The 14,130-nt window shown below is 35.8% G+C and overlaps 1 protein-coding gene across 4 annotated transcripts in view; it reads left to right on the top strand.

Annotated features, from left to right (window-relative positions):
- CACNA2D1 (calcium voltage-gated channel auxiliary subunit alpha2delta 1) overlaps positions 1 to 14,130 on the top strand; it is a 482,485-nt gene that overhangs the window by 72,532 nt on the left and 395,823 nt on the right. For all 4 annotated transcript variants that reach the window (XM_047752036.1, XM_047752039.1, XM_047752037.1 and 1 more), the window contains exon 2: positions 12,607 to 12,688. In XM_047752036.1, the coding sequence (XP_047607992.1) occupies positions 12,607 to 12,688 (82 nt within the window). The remainder of the gene's footprint in view (positions 1 to 12,606; positions 12,689 to 14,130) is intronic.

Genomic DNA, 14,130 nt, shown 5'->3' on the forward strand with positions numbered 1-14,130 from the left:
TTCCTGCCCAAGGAGCAGTCTTGTGCATAAAATGCTTAGTGAGCTCAGACCATCAGAAGGGAGAACAAGAGCAGTGAACAGGCTGCTCCCTTGAAGAAAACCATGTATCTGAGTAAACAAAAAGGTTGAAAGCAATTAAATTGTAATACATTTTCTGCGCTGGTAAGATATTTACCATTTCACGTTTGAAACGATCTTTCCTATTTTTCTAGAATCCTGTGCTTAATACTAAGGGAATAAAAACGTTACAGATTCTTAAGATGTTCCTTTCTGATGATCTTCTGCAAGAGAGCTCTTGTTTTCCTCATTTGCAAGTTATTAATTTTGCATTTGATGGCTTTTTGATTGATAAATAATCTCTGCCCTGGAATGGCTACCAGATAAAATACACTAGGAGCTGTCTTTAAGAGGAGTGCCATACAGTTCAATCTGGGCCCAGACTTTTCTGTTCTTGCTTTTGTTTGTTTATCTGAACTTGCATGATGAAAACAGTGAAGGCCAGCTAAGAGAGTCATATTTTCCATTCACTGCTGAAGGATTTAATGTTGCTTCTAGAATATTTTATATTTAAAAACGCATCAGGGCTGACTCTACATCTGACCTGCTGCTCTCTGTCAGATCTGTGTGCGTGTTGTGTGTTATGTTAGAGTCAGTGGCCATGTACCTAATACTGTAGATGCCATGGTATGTTAATGAAGGTAGTGAAATCGATGGTTTTTGTAAATACAACAACTAGTGCTTGTTTAATTGATAATCTAGATGAACACAACAATTTCATGAAAAATTGTAGTGTTTAAGTGATCCTGTGTGTATTGCCACAAATATTTTCTAAGGAAAGAAATACCTGGGTTTTCTCAATTAGAGTATTTACATCTTTGTTTTTGAACTGTAACTGACTTTCTCTTGCTATGTTAAAAGTAAGACTTCAGTAATTGTCATTTTCTCTATTTACATCAATGAAACAGACATAGAGCCCAATCTGTAAAATAGAAAACAGGACATTAGTAAGTTATCACGAGAGGAGATTTTGGAGACTACTATATAGTAGTTTAATGACGAGAACCAAGCCGTATTTGAGGTCACCACCTCCACTGTGTTGGTTAAGATGGTGTACTCTATTGGCTTCTAAGGCACACTGCTTAATTCTGCCACTTGTTAACCCCTTGGACTTAGGTAACTTAACCTCTCTCTACCTCAGTTTCCTTGTCTGCAAAGTGGGATTCGTAAAAGCATCTGCCTCATAGAATTTTTGTCAGAATTTAAGAATTGGTTCACATAACACATTTAGAATAGCTGTTGGCACATAAGTGCACAATAGATGTCTGTTATCTATTGGGTGTCTCCTGCGTGTTCTGATCTGTGTTATTCAGTCTCAGAATAAAGAACTAGAAGCTGTGGCCCGTCCACACAGGGAAAGCAACTAGTGTTGGAGAAACCTAATGCTAACAAACATAAGACAGTAGTATATCAATCTGTTTGATCTTTTACAGGCAGGCTATATCTGTCTTAGGAACTTAGAGAAAAGAAACATTTCTGAGGGTTGGAGGACTTGCTCAGAAAAAAAAGTGTCTGAAGCACAAATATGAAGGGTGATTTGCAGGTACTGAAATCAGGCGAGTGGAAATTATGATTAAATAACATGACAAAACTGACCTGTTTGTAAAACATGTAAACTGGCTTAAGTGCAGATACCGATCTATGTAGGAAAGTAGATGGGCCATTCAGGTCAGAATCCAAACGTAAAAACATTTGAGTATTTTGCAGTACTGGAAATATTGTGGATGTGCAGTTAGTTCTTGAGAGAAGAAAGGAAATGAGAATTTTATCACAACATTGTATCAGATTTACATGCCTAAATTAGGCTAAAATAAATTTTGTGAACAATTGGCAATGACTGAGGAAAAATGTAAACAATGAAAGAGAAGATCCTCAGGAAGTGAATGGAGATTTTGTAATGCGCAATTAGCAAGTCAGCTCATTTGGTTCATAGACACACCAGCAGCAGATTGTGTGGCCATGTGGGACACTTCCCCTGGTACCAGGCTGGAGGTTGTAACTAACTGTGGTATGGAAGGATACAAAACACAGCTCTCCAGCCCTCAAGGGAGCACATCCCTCATATGAGAACACTCCCCCTCCAGCTAATCAGTGGAACTGCATTAACATCAACCCTAAAGTGCTTTGCTCATTTGTTGTCTTGGAAGCTGGAAGCAAATTGCTGCAGCTGAGGCAAAAAAAAAAGACAAACCTCAATAAAGAAACAATGAAAAAACTCTTGAAGAAAACAAAAATCCTTTCAAGATGGTGGAAAAGGTAGATCTCATGAAGAATCTTTGATCTTTGAGGAGTCTGTATATTTGTAATTCGGATTAAACACACACATGCACTCACATACACAAGGCTGCTAAAAGCAAAGAGAAAATGAAGGCAGAGGAACACAACATCAGAAACAGATTTTGATGATGGAATCTTTTTCTTCTCTTCTCAAGTACTTTACCTTTCCACCCGGTGAGCAGGATCACATCCCTTTATGCACTTCTTTCAGGATTGACTCTAGACAAAAATGGAATACTAAAGCATTTCACAAGTCTAAACAGCTTTCTAAAAACAGAGCAGCAGTGTTATTGAAATTGGTTTAAATCGAGAATAATTTCAGGAACGAACATTCCTGGCATGAAACTTATCTCAAAAACAATTTTAGATTTAATGTAGATTCAAGTGTTCCTTTTACACACACACATATTTCATGGTATAGTTATGCATGTTGTAAGAAGTGTATGTTTAGCAAAATAGTGTTCCTAGGTTATCTAAATCTTTGGCTTACTTGTGTTATTTTTACCCAACTATAGGAACACTGTGGGAGGTTTATTATATAACAAAAATAGCAGTTTGGTGTGGTATTTATAGCAAGTGGGACAGTTTTGAAATACATGATCTCATTACCTCAAATTTATGAATAAGCTAGTTACATGTTAACCCAATTGAAATGGTCAGTTTGTTAGATCTTGTGGTATTTTCATTTTTTTCCCAGGTCCACAGGGCATAGCTATGTCTCTTATTTCTTTGGGTTAAAAATAATAATATTTCTTAAAAACAGAGGCATAGGCAGAGAATTGCTTTAAGACAAGGGCCCCAAAGGGAACAGCCTTCCTACTCTTCTGCTCTTCCCTCTCTCAGTCCCGCAGTCTACCAGCTTTCTTCCTTTCCCATTTCTTTTCTGTTGTATCTGCTACTCTTTTTTTGTTCTAGTCTCAGTGAGGATTGCTTATGGGATCATTCACGATGGGTGTGGAAGAAGGATGTCTGTTTCAATCTGTCTCCTTACTAATAGCACTGAGTTCACACACATTATTCTTCGTGACAGAGGGCTTACAACATGAGTTATAGGAAGGAAGGACTGTCAGTCATTGCAGGACCTATTTTAAAAATTTTCAGCTATCACTTTGGCTCTATTATTTCAACCAGTGGAAAGGCAAATTCTGTTTCTAGCATTTAAAACAATCAAATGGATAACTATGCAGACTTGACACTTTGTACTCAACTGCCTCACTTTACAATAGATTAAACAGGGTGTAATTTGTGCTGTTCTGAATTTGATGTTCTTCAAATGCATGCAAAATGAAATGGATTACCATCTATTTTTTTTTCTTTTTGAAATAAAGAGTTTCCTGAACTATGCAATACTCTTTTGAAAGTCATATTTTAGGCAATTCTAACCTCAAAAGGAGTAATATTAATTGCATGGTGAGTATTTTTCTCTCACATTTAGTGAAAACTTGAATATTTTATATTATTTGCCTTTTTAGTGCTGCTTCTGTACAAAAAGTGAAGTAGGGCATATAAAAGATTATCTTAGTCATTCAGTAAAATATTTGCCTCAATTTTTAGAAAACTCATACAAAATTCTCCAAATTACACTGAATCTGCTTATATCACCAGTTGGAAAACATCACCTGCTATTGAGTTAGTGTGGGGTAAAAAAGGATTACAAGACTTCATTTTTTTTTCTCTATGAAATTCAATATCTACTTGAAAGATTTAGAATTATAGGCTATGCATTCTAGAGATTTAAGAATTTCTCTCATGTATTAAGTCACATTTAAACATTTTCTAGTTGTTGAAAAGTGGATGGATGCTGTTTATAGATGCTTTGATCCAGCGGTTCCTTTTTTTTTCTGATGGACATTTTGGAGGGAAGAGGGAATTTAGTAAATAAATCACTTACTCTGCATGCAATTAAATAAAGATAATTGAATGTTTTTAAAAGACAATAATGCAGTTACATTTTATTTCAATACACTTTCTATTCAGTAAATACCTGTGTACCTACAATGTGCAAGGCACTGTAATAAACATATTGAAAATTCAGTGATAAATGATACTAAAAATCTGTCTAATCATGAAAGTGTAGAGGAAAATAAGCACAGAGGACAATTAAAGTGCTTCAAAGTTTGGCGGATAGAAGATAATATTTTTAGTTTGAGAGCTTATGAAAGGTGGTATTAGAGTATTTGTGACATTTATTCACAATGGAAGTGAAGTATTAATTTCAGTGAGAGTTTTAGGGCAAAAGCAGGATATGGAAAAGGACAGTCAACAAACATGGCAATGTGTGAGAATGGCTGAAGTAAAATGCCTTAGAAAATCAAGCTAGAAGGCTGGACTGGTTAACTTCTATAAATTTTAAGATTGCTCATCTGTGGAAAGTGAGTGCTAATTTTAATGATAACTAAAGAGAGTGTATGTTAAATACTTCGGCATGGAGTTTGGGGTAAAATAAGATCTGAGTGCTTTCAGCTATAGGGTATGTATTAGGACAAGCACTGAGATAATTATTTTACAGAGGATGGAAGGAGGGATATGGCATGGGGGAAGATGATATGCTACAAAGGAGAAGGAACACAGTAGGGTTAATGATATGGGAAGGGAAGATTTTGAGTTCAGTTTTATAGGTATTTTGAAAAAGAGTGGTAGGAAATCAAAATGAATTGATCTAGCAAATGATAGTAAGGTACAACTGGAGCTCAAAGGTAGAAAGCATGTATGTAGGTGGTAGATGAAGTCAAGAGATTTTGACTTTCTAGGGTTGTAGGAGCTTAAAGAAACACAAGGTTTCAAAAGGCTGTAGAAATTGGGAGATAGGCTTAGCAGAGGGATAAGAAATAGTTCTATTGTATGCATGCATTGACTGGATATCTGGTACCAAGAGCTTCTCACCATTTTCCTCTTCAGATACCATGCGGTCTCACTCCTGACTCTACTCATACTGAATTTGTACCAATTGAAGTCTTTGTTAAAACTCGATACTTGAAGCCAGGGAATTATGTTTCTAACAAGAAAAGTAATTGTGTTCTTGACATCACAAATTGAAAAATCCAGTGCATTTTCTCCTGGAAACAGTTTACCTTTTAGTCAAGTTCTGTTGTATCTGTGTAACCAGATATACATTGATTCAACTTTTTTTGAGCTGGTCGGATATTATAATACATATTTATATATTATATAATATTTTCATACAAACTACTAAACTTTCTGAGAGCAATTCATTTTATTTCAGGAAAACTTTTAGGAATTTTTTTCTTTTAAAAATATGTTTCAAATGATTTAGAAGTAGATGTGTTCAGGCCACTTTTTTCATTTAGTCTTCAGGCATATTCTTTTATGAGATTGTTTGGGTAACCATTCCCTCTCCCCCTGCCCCCAAGTGATGAGAAATTTGAAATTTAGCAATAATGTATTTTTACATTTTCTTGGAAATATTGTAATAGGATTTTTGGTTCCATACAAAAAGTGTTCAGAAAACAAACATACATGAATTTGATACTGTAACATTTTAATGAATATTTTTGGTCATCTCTGTTATTTAGAATTAGTAGAGATGATAAAATTTTCAGGTACTTCAATTCATTTCTCCTTGTCCTTCCTTCCCACCTGCTGGTGTCTGCCCCATTTTCACCTGAATGCCTTTTTTTTCTCCCGTTATGCATTCTTTAGCCTAGTACTGATTGTTATACCACCTAGTACTGGTGGTTAAACCACTAGTCCTACTGTTTATACCAATGATGACCTCCAGGTCAGGGCTTGTCCTTAAATAGTCTCCATTGTTCTTTTTAAACCTCCAACTCTCTTTTCAGCTACCTTCTCTTAATAACTCCTGCCTCTCTGAACTGCTGCTTCCGTCTCCTTTATTAAAAAATGGGAACCATCTCCAGTTTTTGATCTAGTAGTTGTATGCTGGAGGCCAGCTCCGGCGGCCAGGGAGTGTACACTTTTTCCCGAAGGAGAGGGACGCGCATTGGTGGATGTACACGGAGACAGCCTCTTTGTCCCTTCTTTCTGGGCGCTGGACTGCTCGAATTTTATTGGTATAAGTGGTTGATATAGACAGCTTTTCACTACAGATTACATCACAGTGTTAAAAGTACATTGGTTAACTATTACATGGTGTAGCAGCTATACATCATGTTCTAAGATCTTTAAACTTAGTGAGTACAATATAAGGGCAATTAGGTACAATACATCATGTTTTAAGATCTTTAGCTTAACTAGACTTAGTACAATTTAAGGGCAATTAGGTACAATATATCATGTGGAAAAGAGGAGATTCAGTACACATCATCCCATGGCCAGCCAGTCTTTACAAGTTGAAGAGGTCGCAGACACCAGAATTTGGCATTCACAAATCTTGTTTTTAGACTGGTGCTTATCTTTAAAGCATTATGGCAGGGAGACAGTGTAAAAAAATATAAACCAACTTAACAGCTATCACTTAAAAGCTTTTAAAATCAAGGACAAAACTCACAGCTAGGTTTCTTTTGATCATGAATAATATATGTCTAACTTCTATGAACCTCATTAAAATCCTAACTCTAAAGTTTACTATATAACTAGTTAGTAGCTAAACACTATGTTTTAACTAAGTTGGATTTAAATAGGGGAAAGTCCTTCAGGATGAAATTCTTATTATATTATTGTTGTAATTTTTTTAAATCACAAATCATCACAAGAAACTAAGAATGGAAAATAAGAATAATAAGTAAATAATCAGGAAAGACTGAGGAAAACTGAATAACAAATAAAACAACAGGAAGGACTAGGTCACTTGTGAAACAATCCATGTTCTCTGGAGCAAACACGGAAATTGTTTTCCCTGGAAAGCCCCAGTTCTTCCCCATCAACATCAAAATGAGAGGCTTGTACGGAACAGGCAGGCTTTCATCCTGACCAGAAGCCCACCTTCAGCATGCACCGTTTAGGCAGGCTTTTCTCCTGACCAGAAGCCCACCTTTGGCTTGTACTGTTCAGGTGAGCTCCCTTCCTTGGTTAGGAACCTGCCTTCAGGTTTTCCTATCCTCAGGCAAGGTCCTTTTTTTCAAGTCCCTGTATCTCCTCGGCTGCCCGCATTTGTAGTTAATGCCATTTTACTCACAGCTTTTACATTCAGTCTCCATAGAAGAAGTTGGATTGGTTTTGTCCTGTGTTCTACTTATTTCTTCACTCGCCCTCCACCCCATCATGTTTAGCATATAGGGGGGTGAGCAGGAGAAAGCTGAATGGATCTGGAGTCTTTCGGAGGACCTTGCCCTGTCAGTAAATTACATGTTCTCTCCTGAATCTGCCATGCTTCCTCCTCTACTTGCCTTTCTTACTTAGCCTGGAAACATGCCTCTATCTCTTTGGTTAAAAAAACAAAAAGGAGCACTAACTCCTTGTTCTCCATTTTTTCCTAGGTTGCACAGTGTTCTCGAATTCTCCTCATATATAAGATAGGTAAATTTCTCTCACCTTATTTGATGACTCTCTCTGGAACCTCTTCTCTTCTCTGGCTTTTGTGATACTGTTGTTTCTGGATTCCCTTCTCTCTTGCCACTATTCAGATTCCTGTGTCTCTTCTTTGAATGCTACTTTCCTGAGTTTTAGCTATTGTATATTTTGCTCCTTCCTCCAAAAGTTCTCTTTTGGGAGTCATGCATTGGTTTACCTCATCTTTGAAACTATCAGAACTTTAAGTGCTGTGGAAAAGTCTCTTAGTGCTTCAAGTCTATGTATATTCAATTGCCTGATGCATTTAAATATGTGAATCTCTCAAAAACGTCTCTCACTAGACCAATAAAAACAAACTCATGAGTGTCCCTCTAACTTGTTCTTCCTCTTGTACTTTTATAACAAAATGTACTATCATTGTCTAATGGAGGAACTCCACAAATCATCTGTAGAACCTTTCTCCCATTTACTGTTGATATCCAGTGATACATGAACTGTGGTCCACACTTTAGAATTTTGTTGAGCTGGTTTCTTCTACCTGATTTCCCTTTTGTTTTCATCTCTACTCTCACTGCTACTGAGCTAGTTAGAACCCTCCTCATTTCTCACCTCTTATCTAGAACCTCCCTTCTCACTTTTTGTTCTCCCTCTAAACCACCATCCACTTGGCTAACAGAAGGTATTTTATCATGTTCATATACACTTAATCTTATTACTCACTAACTTCACATTTTCCCTTCTCTCTCCATTATTTTGAGAAACAGTCTTAGTGCTTCAGAATGTTACTTAAGACCCTGGGTCTGGCCCATCTGTTTGTCTGAATCTCTTCCTTCCCATTCCTGCTCCCATTCCTTACCATTTGTTGAACCAGCCTTGGACTCCAGCCATTATAGTACTTGTACTTGTTGACTCTGCTTTATATCCCCTTTGCCTTCATAATTACTTTCTTCTCTTCTCAATTTTGTCAAGTTCCACTTGCCTTTCAAATCTCACTTTTAGGAACTACTAATCCAGAAATCTTCCTTTATCCACTTCCCTACACAACCATCTAATAAACTCTAAGTGACTCTTCTGGTTCCTGAAGCATATCCTACTGTGAGGATTCAGTACATGCGACTCCAGAATTTGGTAGCATGGCCTATTGAATATTTTAAGCTGAAGAAGTTTGAGAAGTGGCATGTGCAGGAAGGATTTTCTGACTTTCCTCTCCTGGGAGCATTGCCCTCCCTGTACCCTGAAGAAAGAAGCATCCTTATCTCTGAAGAAATGGAGCAGAAAGAAGAAACTGAATGAACAGACTTTGTTCAGTGTTCCTCCCAGTTTGTTACAGTTAGCTCATACTCTCTGTCCTATTATACCTTTCCACGCTTTACCAAACCTAGCATGAACACATTTGGTTTAACCATTTCGGGTGTCTTTGTTTCCTTATAAAGGCTCCCGTGTTGTGTAAAACTTATATTAGGTAAATTTGCATGCATTTCATATCTTAATCTGTCTTTTGTTACAAGTTTCTCAGTTAAGAATTTAGAAGGGTAGAAGCAAAATATTCTTTTCCTCCCCTACACCACCTTATTCTTATTCTCCTCTGCCTCTTTCCTGCCAGACCCAGTTTTAAGCCCAACCAGATTGTAAGACGTGTCTTTCATTTTTGCCTCTCCAGCTTTTAGTATCTTCTCCAGCAGATTCTAGTTCTTGGTGAATGGGCTGACAGAGAGCAAATAGCAAATTCTTCCTCATGGAGTGCTATGTTAGTTTCTTATTACTGAAAAGGCTATTTCCTCTGTAACTTTCTCCAAAATATTATTGTACCTTTTGGAGACATATAGTGAAATAGTGCTTAGTGATTATACATATGTGCCTGAGAGTTTACCCAGAAAAAGAAAGACCGATGGAGAATTTGCCTATGTGAATATTTTCCATTGTGTAATTTTTCACTTTCATGATCAATGAGATCCTGGCTTATTTTCTAGCCGTTGTAATTTTTTTGCTTATTTGTTTTTCTTTCTACAGCTGTACCTATGGCATATGAAAATTCCTGGGCCAGGGTTCCAATTGGAGCTGTAGCTGGGGCCTATGCCACAGCCACAGCAACACTGGGTTTGAGCCACATCTGCCATCTATGTCACAGCTCTTGGCAATGCCTGATCCTTGACTGCTGAATGAGGTCAGGAATTGAACCCATGTCCTCGCAGACACTACATTGGGTTTATAACCCACTGAGCCACAATAGGAACTCTCCTAGCCATTATAATCTTGTAATTCTAGGTTTGAAAGGCAGCGTGCTTATATATTTTAGGAAAATCAGGTAATACCTCATATCTATGAAAAATAATCCTTGCTCCTAGAAAGTGTTCTTGACAGCTTTTCACTGGGACAGAGAACATGAGATGAGCCCTGAATTGCTTTTCAGCCCATCAGGTACACCTCAATGAACACTGGCTGTGACAGGACATTCAGGTGTCAAGTTAGAATGTGCTTTTTGGATCAGTTGAGCATAAATTAGAATTCAGGAGTGAATGAAGTTTATTTTTTTACATGTATAGTCTTTTACTCTCAGTTTCCCAGCAACAGACATGTATAAAACTTCTTATTATTTGTGATTGTTGGGAACTATAATTGAGAAGAGATGATTTGTTTGCTGTGGGTTTTGGGACTTGTTCAGTAATTGGTTAGAGAAATAGTCTCATCTGAATTGGAAAATGATGTCTGTGGCTTTTTCTCCTACTTATCCCCTACTGTAATTTTTTTTTAAATGTAAAAATGGAGCACAATTATATTTATCTAGTAAAGTAATGAGAATATTATTTAGTATTTATAACATTTTTCATATGCACCAGCTCATAAGTAGCACAAAGTATAATATTAGAATATTGTGGCGTGCATCATTTATTTTAATGGGTCTATAAATTTCTCTCAACTTTACACCCTTTCTCATTTATTTGTTTATTTATATTCATTTAAAAAATTATATCTATATAGCATGATTCAATAAATATTCTTCCTTATTTTCACTTGTGTGAAAGTACTCCTAGATTGTATGAATTTCATTTGCCAGCTAGTTTGTTTCACATGTAATTCAAGCCTCTGAGTTTTCCACTAAGATGGAAGGACATCATTCTTTTTCATGACTGATTTCCAGTTTTCTTTCTTCCTCTTTAGTTTATCAGTTCATTATTCTTGTATATGTTTTCCTGCATATACCTCTTTTAAATCCCTTTTCCATGTTATATTTTTTCCACATTTCATTTTTAATACTGTAACATTTAACTTTATCTGAAAAAAAGTTTGATGACCTTGTAGTACTATTGAAATTCTTGTCTGAGGAGAAGACAGATATGGTGGCTTAATCCTCATGATTAAAGCCCTGATGAAATACAAAGTTCATTTTCAAAACAGCCACTTTCTACCCCACTCTTAGAGATGGTTTGTTAAAGAATAGAAAATTTTTAGTACTACTGAAATCCACAGAACAGGATAAATTAACAACAGGTAGATACATATACCGTATATATGTAGAGAGAAATACAAATTTAGATATAAATCATTTTGTATCATTCTTACTAGTGTTTTCTTATATTGCATGGAAAAGAATACATATTTTAGGTCTTTTTATAACATGAGGATGAATAGGTGAAATGATGAAGGGATTGCAAATTAAATTGAGTTTATTAGAATGGGGAAAATTTTGTGGTATTTGGTAACCTCTAATGCCAGAAAAAACAGACTATCAATTTAGGATTTTCTGGACTGTCCTGACATTCATAGTTCCTATTTTAAGATCTCCATTGCATTAATCTAAAGTATATGTGGTTGAACAAAATTGTTTAAACTTCATGGGTCCACTTACAGCAGCCATTTTTTCAGTAAAGGCATAGTACTACATGATCTGTCATTGGTTGAATCTGGATGCCACACTGCAGATACAGAGGACTGACTGTAGAGTTATTTATGTCTTTAACTGTCTGGGGCTTGTCCTAAATCCCCACATTGTTTTAGGTTCAATTACACATGAAAAGGATTTGAATTGGATTCTTCAATCATAATTTTAATGCCTAAAACCATTTCTTTAAAACTTAAGACTTGATCCTGTAATTCCAAGTCTAGCTAAGGAAGTGAAATACTTTTAAGTCTTAAGTGCTAAGATACTTGTTGCTGTGAAATTTTTAGCAGTTAAAGCAGATGACACTCTATCTTTTAAGAGAGGACTATGGTCAAGTTTATTAAGAGATGTAGAGATAATAGAAGATTAAGTGGCTATTAAAATATAGTGTTTGTACAATATTGGTCATGACATGGAAGAGTATCATGTAACTGGAAAAGAAGATACGTGAATTTTATATAATATTTAGTCGGCCATTTGAAAGAATTTTTAAAAAATCATAAGGGAATACATCAACATGTTAACACTTTGGGTATTGGTATTATAAGAAACATTAAAATACTCCTCATTTTCTTGCATTTTTCAAATATTTTATGTTTAGCACACCTTTAGTACTGTATTAAGATAGCTTATGAGCTGAATGATAAAGTTTAGAATATTCCATTGAGTAACCTGTTTTTAATGGAATTTTCATAAAAATTAAATATTTACCCTCATTTGCCATGTATCTTTTTTTGGTTTGGTGATATTTTAGCATCCCAAGTGGTTGACCCCTCAAGATTCATTAGTTTTGTAATTTAAAAGTGGGCTGGGGATATATATAGTAGGAGCAAGAAAAGAGGAGAAAGATTGAAAGGTAATTTAATGAATTATCTGCAGATAATCTGTGTTTAGAGATTGTCAGTCGGTGGCCTTACTTTGCCAGATATCTGATAGAACATTCTCTTCTCTGATTTCTGCAGTATCAAGTCATGGGTGGATAAAATGCAAGAAGACCTTGTCACCCTGGCAAAAACAGCAAGTGGAGTCAATCAGCTTGTCGATGTGAGTAAAGTTCCCCTTTCAAACTTACTAATCACTTCTTTAATTTGAAGGCAGTACTGTCTGCTAAGAAACTATTTCTATATTATAAATAGGGCATTCTTTTTCATGTGACTCTGATAGTGAAATTCCGAGAGACCCTTGGTACTGCTAGTTATTGTGAGTGAGAAATGCCATCTCTAACAATTAATGAGACCTTCTCACCACACTTTACAGTTTATATACAGCCCTCCCTTAGTTGAGTGCATGTGATGTGTAGTTGTTCCTAAAATTCAGATTGGGATGTCCTGTTTCCATTCTTCAGAGGATATTAGAATCTCTTGCATAGTGGTGACTTTAAGCCCTGTTATGGATTCTTCTGAATATCCTCAGTGGGAGCATAACTTCATTCTTTGAGGATAGGTTTTATTTTAAAAAGCTGGCTGACAATGTTTACAGCTATGTCTAGAGAGTAGAATGAATGACTGAGATGGGTAATACAGACCTTTGTGCAAGAAAAGGAGTCACTGTAAAATACGGTTTTTCTTATGAATTTTGAGATGATTGTGAATGTCACTTAAATGATTTTTGAAAGTGATGGCAACATACATATATTTTAAATAGATCATTTTCCTTGTGTAAGAGCGTTTACGTATATATGTATCTTCCGTGAGATTTATGAAAAATTAAGCATTTTTTAAATGTCTGACTACTTCTATTTCAGTATAAGTAATGTAACAATTTGAGAGTACTTTCATCTTGTTTTTTAATGATGCAGTGAAGTCTGATTTTCTAAAAATGTAGCTCAATGAGGTGAAATGGTAGGAAAAGGTTTCATGTATGATATATGAATATTTACATGTGAATATTTCTCTCTGGAAGAAATTAAATAAATGGTTACCATGTGTATTAATAGCAATTTGTGAAGAAACTTACTAAGCAAATCCACCAAAATATTATTCCAGGATCTCTTTATAAAACAATTGTAGGGTTCAAATCAAGAGTACGTTGAATAAATTTCGTTACCTGTGAGATGACATAAGGAATATCTTTTGAAATGAAAAGTTCTCTTTGTGAATAACAATGATCAAATTTAATTCTAATGGACACCTTTTGAGCACAGAATATGTCCCAGGCACTGTGCAGGCCACCAGTGATCAAAAGAGACTCAGTCCTTCTCTGCAGAGAACTGACACTCTAATAATCACAGTCTCCATCTCTGAAGGTGCAAAGATGCCTGAAACCTATTGGAAGCTGATGTTGGTGATCTGCAGTGTTTCACTGTGGGAAAATAAAGTATGAAAGTATGTAGGATAATAAGTAAGCTTCTTTGAAAGTGATGGAGTTTGTGGAATGGGAAAATAAGAAATGAGAATTGACAGACTCTGGTTCAAAGTTACATGACTCACTTTATTGACAGATTGAAATTAAAAATAAACTGCTCTTGGGAGCTCTCCTTCACTGCT

The sequence above is a fragment of the Phacochoerus africanus genome, chromosome 11 (assembly GCF_016906955.1).
Source record: "Phacochoerus africanus isolate WHEZ1 chromosome 11, ROS_Pafr_v1, whole genome shotgun sequence".
NCBI classification, from domain to species: Eukaryota; Metazoa; Chordata; class Mammalia; order Artiodactyla; family Suidae; genus Phacochoerus; species Phacochoerus africanus.